Source organism: Lutjanus erythropterus, chromosome 8 (genome assembly GCF_056507025.1).
Source record: "Lutjanus erythropterus isolate fLutEry1 chromosome 8, fLutEry1.hap2, whole genome shotgun sequence".
Lineage (NCBI taxonomy): Eukaryota > Metazoa > Chordata > Actinopteri > Lutjaniformes > Lutjanidae > Lutjanus > Lutjanus erythropterus.
In genome coordinates this window covers 17,198,714-17,213,835 of record NC_139324.1, presented here as the reverse complement: position 1 = coordinate 17,213,835, position 15,122 = coordinate 17,198,714, and the positions used below count along the sequence as shown (strand labels likewise).

At 40.0% G+C, this 15,122-nt stretch overlaps 1 protein-coding gene across 1 annotated transcript in view; it reads right to left on the bottom strand.

The window, feature by feature from the left end:
* mgat4a (alpha-1,3-mannosyl-glycoprotein 4-beta-N-acetylglucosaminyltransferase A) overlaps positions 1–15,122 on the bottom strand; it is a 47,440-nt gene that overhangs the window by 12,665 nt on the left and 19,653 nt on the right. Inside the window, exons 3-6 of the mRNA XM_084724743.1 lie at positions 14,300–14,440; positions 1,785–1,918; positions 1,632–1,678; positions 1,428–1,541 (exon numbers count right to left, since the gene is read on the bottom strand). Coding sequence (XP_084580869.1) covers positions 1,428–1,541; positions 1,632–1,678; positions 1,785–1,918; positions 14,300–14,440 — 436 coding nt within the window. The remainder of the gene's footprint in view (positions 1–1,427; positions 1,542–1,631; positions 1,679–1,784; positions 1,919–14,299; positions 14,441–15,122) is intronic.

Here is a 15,122-nt window from a genome sequence, read left to right as displayed (position 1 = left end):
TGACGTAAAAAGTGATTACATGGTATTTCTGTTCATCTTTTCTCTCCATGCCCTTATAAAAGCATAAACTGTAAGTTTGTATTGTATATTGCCCACACCCAATCACTGCAGAAATTTTCATCAGTTCTGACACCTGTGCCTATTTTTGTGACTATTCCGGTGTCTCAAGACCATCAAAAATGGGAAGAATAATAATCTCCACTAAAACAATTGGTTCCTAGCAGCTCCAGCGACAAGAACAATTGGGATCCTTGGCACCTTGGTCCTCAGGTCCTAATGACAGGTAATAGATTATGACAGCCTTTTTCCCACCCTGTCTGTCAAAATGACGGACAAAGAAAAAGACAATGCAACCTCTGAGTCCATCTGTATCTTCAGGGACATTTCAACTGAAGAAAACATGTCAGACACACTACTTCAAATGCAAAAAGCTAAACTGTGCAAATCTGGTAGTCCCAGGTACACCAAATGATACAACAGCAGACTCTGTCTGAATAATTTATAAACCAACTGCTGTCACACTAATTGTTTGATCTGAATGATCTGCCCTTGTTACAGTCTGCCTCATGGCACCTCACCAAGAGCTGCAGGTGTTCATGATGCTTCCCACGGGGCAGGTGTGAGAAGCTACACACACATATATATTTTTCTGAGTCAGGTGAACACACACCACAAATATGAGGGCATGGATGCACGTGCTCTTATACTCATTCAGGTGGTTGAGTGTTGCTGCAGCTTCAGCAGGGAGGGAATATAATGAACCTTTTACCTATACCATTCAACTGGATGCATTCACACACACACACACACACACACGTAAAAGAAGTGTCTAAAATATAACACTTCTGTGCCATGTTAGGTCCATGCTGAAAAAGATTAGAACTAACTGTTCAGATTGCCATCAGAAGCAACTGTGCTCACAAACACCTACATACCAGCTTAACACATACAACGGTCCTCTGGGCCTACAGGCTTCTATCTGAGTACATACTGTAAGCAGTCAGCTCAAACTGCAGCATAAACAGATTTCTAATGAAGCCAGTTGGTAGATGACTATAAAGAGAAGATAAGTACGGGGGATAATCAGAGGGAGCACTACAGAAAGAAAGAGATAGAGGGTGCTGCTGCTGATGACCTTGATCTGACTTTGAGAAATGCCTGTGGAATACTAAGTGCCGAGGCAGTCTACCTAAAAGCTCTCACTTGCTCGCTCACTCCCTCCCTCCCACTTTCCCCCTGACTCATCCTTCTACTTTTTTTTTCTGCACTCCTCATCACAGCTCTCCTGCATTTCATTTCTCTCAGGGCTGGCTTCTCCACAATTTCCATAATGATTCCTATCGCAGTTTGTCCTAATTAAATGTCAGAGCGCTGAACTCTAAGACAACACAGATGTCATGCCCACGGTGTGTGACTTGCTTACTTACCTGACTCTCTCTTTGGAGTCTCCAAAAGTCTCTTTGAGGTTGGTGAGGTCAGGGTAATAGGCGGCCGGTGGAGAGATCACCTCCAGCAAGCCTGAACTCAGCTCTGTAGAAAACCTGAACAAAAGGAGGTCATTGGTGATCAATAAATGTGCTACAGATACCACACTTTTCTTTGGGTAACATCCACCTTTAAAATGTACTCACTCTTTCTCCAGGCCAGCAACCACACTGTGAACATAGTCCACATCAGTCTGCAGAGATCAGACAAGGAAGACACATCAGCCACACAGATATTTTTGAATTTATCATGCAGAAGCGTCGTGCTATGACTCATACTCTATGAATACAAGATCTCACCTCCCCAACAAAGACAATAATGACACAGTCAAGCTTCTCTTCTGGTGACAGCTTGTCTATTAGTGAGCGCAGTGTTTCTGACAGATAAGACTTCACCTTCCGCTTCACTGTGGGGATCCCCATCACCATGGTAACTGAGAAGAAGACAAGAGAAGGGTGTGAGGTGAGAGCAGAAGTGTCAAAGGCTGCAGGGCTGGCAATGTAATCCAAAGTTGATCCAAAACCAAATCATCTTTGCTGTACGACAACAGCTAATTACACCAGCCGAGATCTGCAAGAACAGAAATTCATGGCCAAACTGACAGATGGCAGTGGGAGGGATGACTGATGGAGGTGGTTTATAATGCTTTTTCACTATCATGCTGCATGTCTTTTAACAACAATCTGACACAATGTGGGTAAAGTAATTTATTCTGAAACATAAAATCTTTGAGTGAGCACAATGAATCATCATCATGGGGCAACAACGTTTGGACTTTAAACAGAGGTAACATATTCATCATGGCTGACATTTGCTCAATGTTATTCTTTATCCTGAGATCTGCAAAGCATTGCTAATTAATTTATGAGGTTTTTCTACCAGCTAAAACAAACAAAGCCAGCCAGGCCAAAGTCAACAGCAGTGAGAAACTAGAATTACCGCCTCATGGTTGTAATGTCCACCAATCAGTCAAGTTACTGTTTACATCCATGTTACTGTGAGCATGACTTATTTGATGTGTGTAGGGAAGACTTTGAAGGAATTTTGTAAAAGGTATCATGTGTATTTTTTTGCCAAAATGGAAGTTATCAATACACTGACATGTAATATTCCAGTGAATAATGTCCAGTGACAAAACATGCTGTCTTCACTTAGAGGCCTACAAGAGGACTACAGAGGACTAATAGGGAGCTGAAGTTTGAAGAAATCCCCTTGAACTGTTGTTCAGATATTGAGCTCACAAAAATAGGACAAACAGATGAACGCCCCTAAAACATAATACTTCCTCCCACAGCTGTTGCCTGCACAGAGACATAAACTCAATAACAGAACTGAGAGTTTCAACAAGGATCACCAACTAATCTTATTACCCAGAATGTAATAATATATCAAATATTGCAATAAAAAATGTCTTGATACCTTATCGGATTGTGATGATATCTGCTGTGATATAACATGGTGAAATATTTCAGTTTATTATTTTATTTTATAAAAGGACTATTTTGTTCTGTTCTGTTTTGCCATTGTACATACATACATACAAACATACATACGGGTCACAGCTGGCTACTTTTATTCTATTAAAGACGGAAAGCAGAGCACTTTAAGTGAAAAGAAAAAACACATTTTATATTAATATAAAACACTGTACACATCAGACTTACTATTTAACATTTTTTTTCCAACATGTGGGTTTTTATTTGTTCATATCGTGATAAATATATCATGGAAATTTTATTGCAATATTACTGTACTTTGAGTTTTTGGTATTGTTACATCCCCAGTTATTACTGATTTATATGTTTTATTTCAATTAATTGATTAGAAATTAATCCATAAAAACCTCAAAAAGTTACAAGTCCTAACCAAGATATTTAAGCTGTTTATTTTGTGTGATGGATAGTTCAAAATCCCAAAGGTACAACAAGATCCTATATTGTGAAAAACTGGAAACAGCTGTTTTTTGCTTGATACATGACAAAACAATTAATCAAAATTACCATTAATAAATTCTGTCAATCAACTAAACATAAGGCTATTAATAACCTCTGAGCCAAGTCACGACTCGAATAGTATTACAGTCAACTGAGGACAGGCTAATGAAGTCAGACAACAGTGAGACAGGGAAAGAGAGTAAAAGAGAGAGGCTATTGTCATCTCCTTGTTGCTTCTATTGTATGAGGCCTGGAGTGGCTGCAGCTAGACAGACAGCCTCTTCTTTGGTATGGAGAGATCCCTTGAAACTAGTAGTCTAACCAGACTGAAACAGACTGTTACAGACATAAAAACAGTTCATTTTACTCACTAGGAAACAAGGCTCACTTTCAATAGGGAAAGAGAGGGTGAGGTAGTAAGAGAGCACAAAGAGTGTACAGCAAGTCCACACTGGCGTGACAGCAAATGTGAGGATGAACAAGTTATCAGGCTGGATATCCAACACCGAATCAATGTTTTCCTCATGCTAAGGAAAATAAGTCAAGACAGCAGGATGAAATTGCCTATTAGCCTGTGTGCCCTCTTCTTCATGTTTAGCTTTCTCTTCCTCCATACATGTACTTTCCCATTACTGAATTCAAATCCACAATGGTCACAATCTACAGAACAGGACTGCACAATTAATCTAAATATTATCAAATTTAAGTCTGTCAAAATAATAGCAATATGATTTTTCTTTTTTACCAGTCTTCACAGCACTAATACAGACAGCAGTTTTTTTAATGTTTTGCATAAAATGTGCAATGCTTTCCCAGAGAAAAGAAAGGCATGTTAAGTGTTGCATTAATGGAAGTTACAAACAACTTCCCCTATAGGGACAGTAAGGATTGTGAAGTAGATGGACTGGGGCTAATGTGTCTATGTTTGTGTGTATGTACTGTTTAAAAGGGAAAGCATGCTAAATTGAGCTGATGTGGGGGCACAAGGGGCCCCAACAGAGGCACAAAACAAACTTGAGGTGCAGAATGAGTGAGCAGCGCAGTGGACTTGAGAAAGGGCACAATCCTCCAGAGTGATCTGTGCAGCGTGGAGAATCTGTCCCAGTTTTGCTTTGTGTTTCTCACACTGAGCTCCGTGTCGTATAGCGACACCCACCACCACCAAGAAAGTAGGTCGAGGATGAAAGGAGAATGTGGGAGGAAGAAAAGGAGACAGAGAGTGACAGAATAAGGGAGGGTGGCAGACAGTGAATGAGTGATATTGCATGCAAGTGCAGTGCGAGCAGGACCGTCTCCACGACTGCCCCTCCTCTCGTCCCTTGATCAGCCTGCCCGCTTCACTCTGCCGTCCTTTCATCTCCTTTATGAAAAAAAAGCAAAACAATCTACATTTCTGTCCGCTTCTCTGTCACATCAGTGAAAAGAACAGACTTGGCATGCTATGCACATAAAGGGAGCTGGTGTTTGGTTGTTTGTTATGTCCAGCAAAATGTTGCTTGATGTTTCGCTTAAACAAAGCATGTAAATGTTTTTCTTTTCCCGATTAGGGAAAGTAGCCACACATTAATTAGGATTTTAGTTTATGTCAAGTACTGACATTATTGGATCATGGCTTGAAGTGTGTTCAGGCACATAACACTCACTTTGAAAAGTCACATAACTAACAAACCTTAAACAAATTGATGAGTCAAATGTAAGCCTAACTAATAAAAGGAACCATAAAACGATTATTTATAACTACATATGAGTAAATGTTAAAATATTAAATTAAATTTAAATAAAAAGAACCATTAAAAAGTTAATAATTTTCTTTTTCTTTTTCAAAGTAAATACCAACAGTGTTGTCCTCAGAAAAAGAGGTGTTATGCTGGGGATGGAGGGTATCCTGAGCGATCTATATTAATGATTAAAAAAAAAAAAACAAAAAAAAAAAAAAACAACTAAGCCTTTTTTAAAGTGTTTAAACTTTTAAGGTCTTACAAATAAGGATGCTCAGTACCACCTTTTCATGTCCAATACAGCAACCTTGAGTATCTGCCGAGCGATACTGATCCAATAGTGTATTTTTCCCTCTCTAAGCGGTTAATAATACATTTGTATGGATACTTAGATATCATGCTCAAACTGTGGAAAAAATATTCTGCTCCCATGAGGGAAGAAATACACAGCCCAAAATATGACTCAGTTATGCAATACAGCTGCTTCTTTTTATTCAAGAGTGTTCAGAACTCTAAGCAGCATTTTAATTGGTCAATATTCAAACATGTAAAATGAAATTTAAATAAATCACACTTCCTTGAGCTTAAAATAACTCCACACCGCCGACATGATGACAGCACCACTGACGGGTCTCACTCATGTTCTAGCTACAGTTCATGTGACACATGCTGCTCACCCGTGTTACTTGTGACACATCTATCTGCATGTTGACATGTCATAAACATGTCCCATCATGTTCACGGCATGTCACTCAAAGTTCAGTCAAGCATTGCAATTAATCATATGAGATTACAGTTACAGTTACAGAGATTTTGGCCAGTGTTGGAGCAACAACAATGCTGATTATCGGATCGGTGTACCCTACTTACAAAGCTTGAGCGACTGTGTGTGTGTGTGTGTGTGTCTGTGTGTGTGTCTGTGTGTCTGTGTGTGTGTGTGTGTGTGTGTGTGTGTGTGTGTGTGTGTGTGTGTGTGTGTGTGTGATACCCCTTATAAACAAACCTACTTTAATCTAAGAGATCACCATCAAAAATCAAGTATTTTTCAGTTTTGTAAAAGTTGTCACATCTTACATTCTATGTATAGTACATCAGATGTATATAATCTTGTCACTTAAAGGGATAGTCCATCCCAAATCAAAATGACATATTTTTCCTCTTGTAGTGGTATTTATACATCACCGCAAGCCAAGTGCCATTTAGTGCCATTATAATGGAGAGCCGATTGACATCTCTAAGGCGAATACCTGTAAAACTCTATAATTCACACTAAAACAATCGACACTGAGTCGATTCGTATCTCGATACATGCTCAATGATACGATATATCTTAAAATTTTTAAATGGCCGACGATTCAGTTTGATACGATTCAGGTCTGTCACGATATGATACGATACGATATGATGCAATACAAGAATATATTTTGATTCAATTAATGGTTCATTTAGTGCTATTAGTTGCAAAAAGACATCCTGATAGTTTTACTAATTATAGTAACAGTAGAGACAGATAGAGACATTACAGTGGTGTTAACATCTTATGAGTCTTGCGTGTAAATGAGATCCTGAAGCCTCAATGAGAATCTGTGAACAAACTTTAAAAGGGAGGGAGGAGCGCTTGCTTTGTGTGATTGCGGCAGCAGACGTCCAGCGAGAGCAGTGCAGGCAGAGGGAGGACGAGAGAGAAAACGGTGGAAAGTTACAGTGGCAGCTCCCTGATGCCAAAAATGAAACATGCGTGTCCTCATAAGATGTATTGATATGCGAATGCTGCATCGATTTGTTTCTGAATCATGTTCAGCTTTTTATCGATACAGGCCATCTGCACTGACGCACTCGGATCTTAGACATTTAAGTCCAATGTATCAGATGCATGAGTGAATTGTTACACCCCTAGAGGCCTGGTTAAAAAAAATTAATTAATTAAAAAAATGCATTACCATCAATAACCAGTCAGAGACATCATAAATCCTACTCCTCATTATACGAGTTGCAATATTCAATAGTCATGTATAGACAGAACCTTAGCAGAAACAGTCACTATACTGCTTGTAATATTTGTTCTGGTTATGTACAATACTGCACACTGTTTCACCAACTAAATAAGGAAATTCACAATATCTCATGAAAAAAACATGGTCAATGGTGCAAACCTCAGAACTTGTATGTGTAGGGTGAATATAGATGGAGGCCACACATGCATAAGACATGCTGTCTGCAAAACACCTATGTCTTGGGAATTGATAAGAAAAGCTTGATAGTTTATATTACATATATTATTATATTCCTATACAAACAACATGTGGGCATGACATTTGCAGGTGAGATGCACCACACAGAGTTGTGCCATGCAAAACTCTGCTACTATTATCTGTTACTGCTTGCAGCTGAAAAAACAGAACCATGCTCTATTTTTTTCTTCAGTGTTGCATTGCAGCAGTGCAGCTGGACAATCACTCTGAAACAAAACACAGTGTTGCTTTGAAATTCAAGGGAAATTCAGTGATGTTTGGCAATGCAGCCAAAATTGATAACTAACACAGGGGCTGACCTGTGCTAGGAGACAGGTGTTGGAGTGAGTCTGAGTGTGTTAAAAAACCTCCAGAGCTGCCACTGAAGATAATTAGTTTCTGATTAGATCTTGTTGATAAGATTATGTTGATTAATGAACTGAGGTTGCAACTTCTGCCATTCAGACCGACTGAGAAATCAGCAGAATCAAAGGTTTCTGTGCCATGTTGAACACTCTCCTGACAGTGTACAAGCAATAATATAAGAAACAAGAATTATAATATGGTTATCAAGCAGAGAAAGGAGCAACAAAATATGCAAATATGAGGTTTGTATTACTTTAAATTAGGGTCGGGACGAATATATTGAACATATATATCACTTGTCAACAATGAATCCTTCACTGGCTGGTCTTTTTGGGGTGATATTCGCCATTTAATTTTGCTAATGTAATGGTATGCAGAGTGATGCACTGGTCCACAACGCACTCTAATCCAGCAGCACAGTACAAACCCACTCAGCCAGACCATGAGTGTGCTTAGCTGGATGAGGAGTGAGAGGTAAACAGCCTGCAGAGATAGATCGCCAATCGGCGATGGATGGGCTGACGATGGCCAGATGGGACATTTTAACATATCACCCAACTGAGCTCTCAATAAATATTTCGGTTGTTCATCATGCTTTTTTTTCCTGAACAAAAGCAAAAAAACACTGTTGCAATTGGCAGTAATGAGTAGGATGCTGGTGAGGGATCATTTTCTTGTCACTGCACTGGGAACTGCTTCTGGAAAGCAGCAACTAGAGCTGCAACCATAAATCGATCAATTCCCAACTATTTTGATAATCATGATTTCTCAAGCAAAACAGTCACACATTTGCTAGTTCTAGCTTCTAAATGTGAGGATTTGCTGGTTTTCTTTTTCATTTAAGATAGAAAATGAAGAGTCTTTGGATTTTAGACTATTACAAATTTTGATTTGGATTCTGGGAAATTGTAATGATTATTTTTTGCAATTTTTTCAGACAACATTTTATATATATATATATATACTAAATGATTAATCTATAAAATAATCACCACATCAATCAATCATGAAAAGAATAGTTAGTCGCAGCCCTAGTAGGGCCATCTGCATGGAAAGCGGTGAGATCTGAGCAAAACTGTGTGAATCTGGAGGATGATGTTGTAGGATAGTCTGGACCTGTAGACTGGGTACACTACAAACAGACCTTTTCTTTTGGCTCATTACCAGGAGTTGGCAAGCTAGTCGGCCATGACTCTTTGGAGTGATAGCTGACTAGCTGGGTGAGTAAATGCACAGCATTTAGGTTTTAAAACCTGGCATAGATATTCCCTGAGCTGACTGGTGTGTGTGTGTGTGTGTGTGTGTGTGTGTGTGTGTGTGTGTGTGTGACACAGGGGCGTGCATGCTTAAAGGCACCGATCACCACCACATGTGTTAGGCCCCTGCAGTGGGATTCTTTGCAATAAGAAGAAAGCAGCAGCTGGCACCATGCGTATTAGTGCAGACACATGACTGTCTACAATCTCCTTAAGCCAACAGAAGAGTCAGCAGCAACAAATACTGCAGTGCAAGGAATTCCAAAGAGGGAGGAAGGGGGTGGGTGTTAACTGTTGCTTGTTCCATGTTTAATAGGTGGCCAGCGTAAATGCTGGTGTTGCTTGGCAACAAAATAAGTAACAACTGTGTGTAAAAGGCACAAGTTGGCAAGACCAGGGGTTCCCAAAGGCTATACAGATGAGGACGAAATTATTAGCTCCAAGTGCTGTTAAACAGAGCAAGGCATTTTTTAATACAGCTTTTCCAAACATCATAGTTTTATTTTGGATGCTTACATTATTCTACTTTGCACACAGAAACAAAATTATTTCACAAAAAACAATAACTACCAGGGTCAAAATTATTAGCTCCCCTGATGCTAATAGTCAGTTGTATGTCCTTTTTGCTGGATAACAGCCTGCATTTGTTTGTTGTAGTTTTCATCAAGTCTCAGACACGTCTCCTGAGGAATCCCAGCTCATTCTTCTTTGGTGAATCTCTCAAGCTCCTCCAGATTTGATGGTCTTCTGGCATGGACTTTGGTCTTCAGTTCACCCCACAGATTTTCAATGAGATTCAAGTCAGGGCTTTGTGCAGGCCAGTCAAAAATGTTCACTTTGGTCTTCTGGAGGTAGTTCTTCACCAGGAGTGATGTATGTTTTGGGTCGTTGTTGTGTTGGAAGACAAAGCAACGACCCAGACCCAGTTTTGCTGCTAACTGCTTGAGGTTTTCTTTCAAAATCTTCACATATCCTTCTTTCTTTGTGATTCCTTCCACCTTAACGAGATTCCCAGTTCCAGACACACTGAAGCATTCTCACAGCATAATACTCCCACCAGTGTTTCACTGTGAGGACGGTGTTTTTTTGGGTTATACGTCTCTCCCTTCTTTCTCCAAACATAAACAACATCTCTATGGCCAAAGAGCTCTGGTTTCATCTCATCTGACCAAAGGACACGCTTCCAGTATGCATAATCTTTCTCCAGGTTGTCCTTAGCATACTTCAGTCTGGCTTGAAGGTGTTTCTTCTGTGGAGTATTTCTTAGTCTGCAACCTCCCAGTCCATTCCTGTGCAGGCCTCTAGTGTCTTCTTTGAGACTACAATTCCCAACTTGGCAAAGTCATTCATCACTGACTTGGCAGTTGTTCTGTGGTCTTTAGACACATCTCTCACTAGTTTTCTTTCCAGAGTCTTTGAAATCTTTCGCTTCCTACCTCTGTCAGACTTGTTCTGTACTCTGTGGCTCTCTTTGAGTTTCTTGATGAAACTTTTCACTCCAGTTCTTGACACTTGGCAATGCTGTGATAACTTTGTATATCCTTCTCCTGCGTTGTGAGCATCAACAATTCTTTTTCTCAAATCTAAACTGATTTCTTTTCTTTTTGATATGATGCTTTCTCAAGTGACAACTCAAACCTTTACTGAAGTTTTTATGTTGTGTGTAAATTGGAAGATAACCCTCAGTTTTAGCCTGATTTTACAAGTTTTGAGCATTACAAAGTTAAAGTACATAATTGCACCACAGTGGTTTGTGTTATTGTGTGCAAATGGAAATAATTTCTGCTTTCTACAGAAAACTAGTATGTTTAAAAATATTATGTTGAAAATTCCTTGTTCTGTTAAAAAAACACATGGGAAAATTTTGAAAAAAAACTTTCAATTTCATAGGGGTCTAACATAATTTTTTCCTCAAGAGTACATGTGTTTGGAACAAGCAAAGCTGTGTTTACAATAATGTTCTTTCATTGGTTTCTGACTAAAAGGGCCTCAGTCTGGCCCTACTTCAATCATTTCAGTCTCAGAGGTTCTTAACTGTTTTTCCCATAATCCTTGTTCAATTTAAAGTGGGATGATGTCCTAATTTGCACAGCTATAAATATCCCAATGTCAGATATGCTTAGGCCAGCAGAGAAACAAGGCAGGAGTAAAAAATGAAAGACAGAGCTGGACAAAGAAAACAGTGGGCAAGGTTAAAGGCACTATTGTGGCCTTGCGGCAAAAACTGCCAGTGGCTTGTCAAATATGTCACAGGGCATGCATGGGTGATCGAGGGAAAAAACATCTCACTAGAGATGCACTGATTTCAATTTTCTTAGCCAATTACGATTATTTTTAAGGGTCTGACCTGCTGATTACGATTTTGTCCGGTTCCGATTTTCAGTCTTTCTAAGAACTATAATTGACAGCATTCGCAAACATTTTTGCAACTTTTCTTGTAAAAATTCAATTGGATGTTCATAATAAGACACTGACTATTAAATATTCATTAAATACTATTTTATATTTTCTCAAAAGGCCCCCAGGTTACAGCCAGGTCTTATTATATTTTTATAATAAGATCATGCATAGGGGGAAAGCGATCTCGCATAGGATTTTGCAGGATGTGATTCCATGTGATCTCATGTGGAAGTAGATGTAAACAAACTCGAGACAGACGCGGTAACAGTTTTCTATAGTAAAACTTTGCCATGAGAAAAACAGACACGGAAGTTAAACAAGTCTGGATGACAAAATGTTTGAGGAGACACATCAACACAGGTTGTTTATTCTTCAGCCAGAACAGGAGGTGAGATTTTAACTGTCCCTCTGTGAACAGCAGTCTGCTGCTGGCTAACATTAGCCTGAAGAGCTACAAAGTTTACGACTGTTCTGCGACATTGTCAGCTGCTCTGTCTCGTTGAAGACTGTCTTGTCTTTATCCTGTTCTTGGAATCTGTCGCTGACACCAACTTCATGCAATCATGTGTCTGAGTGTGTGTAGCTGTGATCAGCGCTGTGGTGGGTGTGATATCACGGTCAGATTGTCTGTTGCGCGCATGACGTGACCGCTGTGCAGAACACATGTGTGACAATGACGGGCACAGAATCGGATATGTGATGTTGACCAGCCGGTCATTGGTCAGGACCGGTCACACTGAAAAATGGCCGGTTCTGGTCTCTGGCTGGTTGATTGGTGCATCCCTAATAAACACTTCATAGTAGCAGTGGCCTCAGCTTGGCTGTGTATTCCAGTGGACACAACTGGACTAAAAAGTGGGAAGTTGGTGAGAACACAGCAGCAGGCAGCAACAAATTCTGCATTATCAGTACCTTGGCATTCTCTCTAGAATTTCTAAGAGAAATCCTAAAAGACTCGTAAACCCTTGTGTGTGGGTAACAGATACCTGCCCACCTGTCATAAGACCAGACAGACTGGCAATGAGTAAGGGATGGCAATGACAGGCTGCGCTTTTTTTTTCTTGTTTCCTGTGGGAATACCTTGTACTCACTGATCAAAGCAGGCTACGAGCCAGGGATGAGAAACTCCTGTTTGTTCCAGACTGGTCCCCCTCTTCCTTTCCTCTAATTTGTCTAGGGCCTCTGTTCTTCCCCTCAGTCACTGTCATTAGGAATTTGGGAACATCATTTGAGCTGTACAGCCCCTGAACTTGTGCCCCAAAGTCACTCCACGTATCACAGTCGCAATGCCAGATAAGTAATCCTCTTAGAGAGAACATGATACGGCAGAGGTCACAGGCTGGATGCTGCTGCTGCTTGAGGGGTGAAAGGAAGAGATTTTTAAAAATAAAAATGGAGTTGCTGAAAATGGGAGTTAATAGGAGAGGGTGAAACAGGAGAGGAATAATCCACATGAGAGGGGAGGCCAACGACAGACAGCAGCTTTAAGAGGATATGTGCCACTTTTGTGACTTTTGAAGTATTTGGTGTTGTTGTCTTCACTGTAGAAAACTACCTACCAACTAAAGAATCACACTGCTGGATTTATTGTGGAATGCCTTTAACGCTTTTATGGCTTTACCGAAAGCCCCCCCCCCTTTTTTTTTTTTTTTTTTTTTTTTTTATATTGGAAGCTTCTACTGACATAAATCTTTGAATGTCTGTTGTCATATTTTATGAAATCATCACTGCAAAAAAGTAAAAATTAAACCACCATGTAGCATTTTTCTCTGGTAGAAAAGCACTGGCAGGGCAGTGAGGAGCACTGATGAAGCATGTGGTGAGAGGGAAACAAAAAAGCTGTTCATGGGTTTCGTTTCTATGACAACAATATCTTGACAATTTCTAATACTTTGCTATGAATATAACAAGCACATTGTGGTTGTGTGAAACAATTACAACTGTAGATAAAGCAGGTGGAAATGTCAGATTTTGCGTCTTTAATCCATAGGACAGCTGAAGATACACCAGGAAAGAGGGAGAGAGGGTGGCAGAATGGCATGCAGCAAAGGGCCGCAGGCAGGAGTGAAAATGACAGCCACTGCTGAGGACTCGCGGCCTCCGCACATTGGGGCAAATGCTCCACCACCTGAGCTACCAGGCCACCTGAGCTAAAAGGCCCCCAAATGGTTGTTATTTTAGCTTATCAGAGCAGTGAAGACTGACATCACTGCTATCTAGTGGCCAGGGGGTTTAAACGACAGAAAATGAACCTATGCCACAAATCTTTGTAAGAATCACATTACAAGTTTTGAGAATCACTTGAGAATCACAAAATATAATATCACAATACTCCATATTTTCTTCCACCCCTAGTTATGAATGAAGCTTCAAACTATTCGGTACAGCTCTATTACAATTCTATAATCTAATATTAAGTTTATGTTTTTAACGTAAACCTTCTTTGCATAGCACTTTTCAAAATGTTACAGTGTACCTCTCAGGTTCAAGTAAAGAGAACAAAGGAAAGCATTCGAACACACTAAGCGCAAGTATGTGTCAGAATAACAAAGTGGGAGAGAGATTTGAAAGGAAATCCCTATTCGATCAAGCTATGAGGTAAGACACATAATGTGTAAAGTATATAGGGAATTATACTGTACATACACTATTATTATCTTCAACTCTGCGTGTTCTTCAGAATGATCCTACTGCAAAAGCCCAGTCCAGAGGGGATACTTGTTGTGAACTAGTCATGAAATGAAAACTTGTTGAGACTTGATTCTCTCCCTGGTGTAATGAGGATCTCTGGAGATTTTACTGCTGTTTGCGTAGGAATAGAAGCATACATATTCTAGAGGAAAAAAACTCATCCTTCAAGGAAATTAACATTGTAGTGAGTTAGTAGTGTGCTTGCATATGCTTCTCACCTCCTGTGCGGCCGAGACCAACTTGCACAGCAGGGTGCAGGCTGCCTTCATTGTTGAGAAGGTGAGGCAGGTGGTGGTAGATATTTGGCACCTGGAGAGGCTTCCTATTCGCAAGCTCCTTCAGTAATTTCTGTGTCTCATCTGGAAACAGACACAGGGAAACATTTAATAGTGTCCTCTTCTCAGACACTAAGGTGATCGGGTAGAACAGTGAAGCTATGACTTCAGAATCACAGGATAAAATCTTTAACTATACACCGACTTACTCACAGAAGGAAATCAGACCTCTTTCTGAGAATATGGATACTCACTGGTAGGGATGGGTATCATTAGGATATTATTCATACCGATACTGTTTATGGATACTCTATCTATACCACTTTCCATAATTTGATTCAAAAAATAAAGACATGAAAATGCAAAGATGTAATAAAATTCAACAGTCCTTTAACTGGGGTAACAGGTAACTGGGGTTAAGGGCTGTGGTCATTTCTTGAGGAAAGGAGGAACAGCTTGCCACTAAAATGAGCATAGCTAGTCCACTCTAAAGTCTAAGTTGTTGCTAACTTTGGAGCTAACCCCATTCAGCAGCATGCAAGACACAGAAACTTGGCTTGGGTCTTGAGGAGTTGTGGCAATTATTCACCGACAAATGGCTCTCTCCACCGCACAGCCGCTAATAGCTGTGTCACAGCAAATTAAGAGCTGTGTCAGAAGCTTATCAATATTTCGGTACCAACCATTCAGGAAATGGTGACAATTAAGTACCAGCTCTCAATACCCATCCCTACTTACTGGCTGCAGAACCCATCTATGCTTTTGA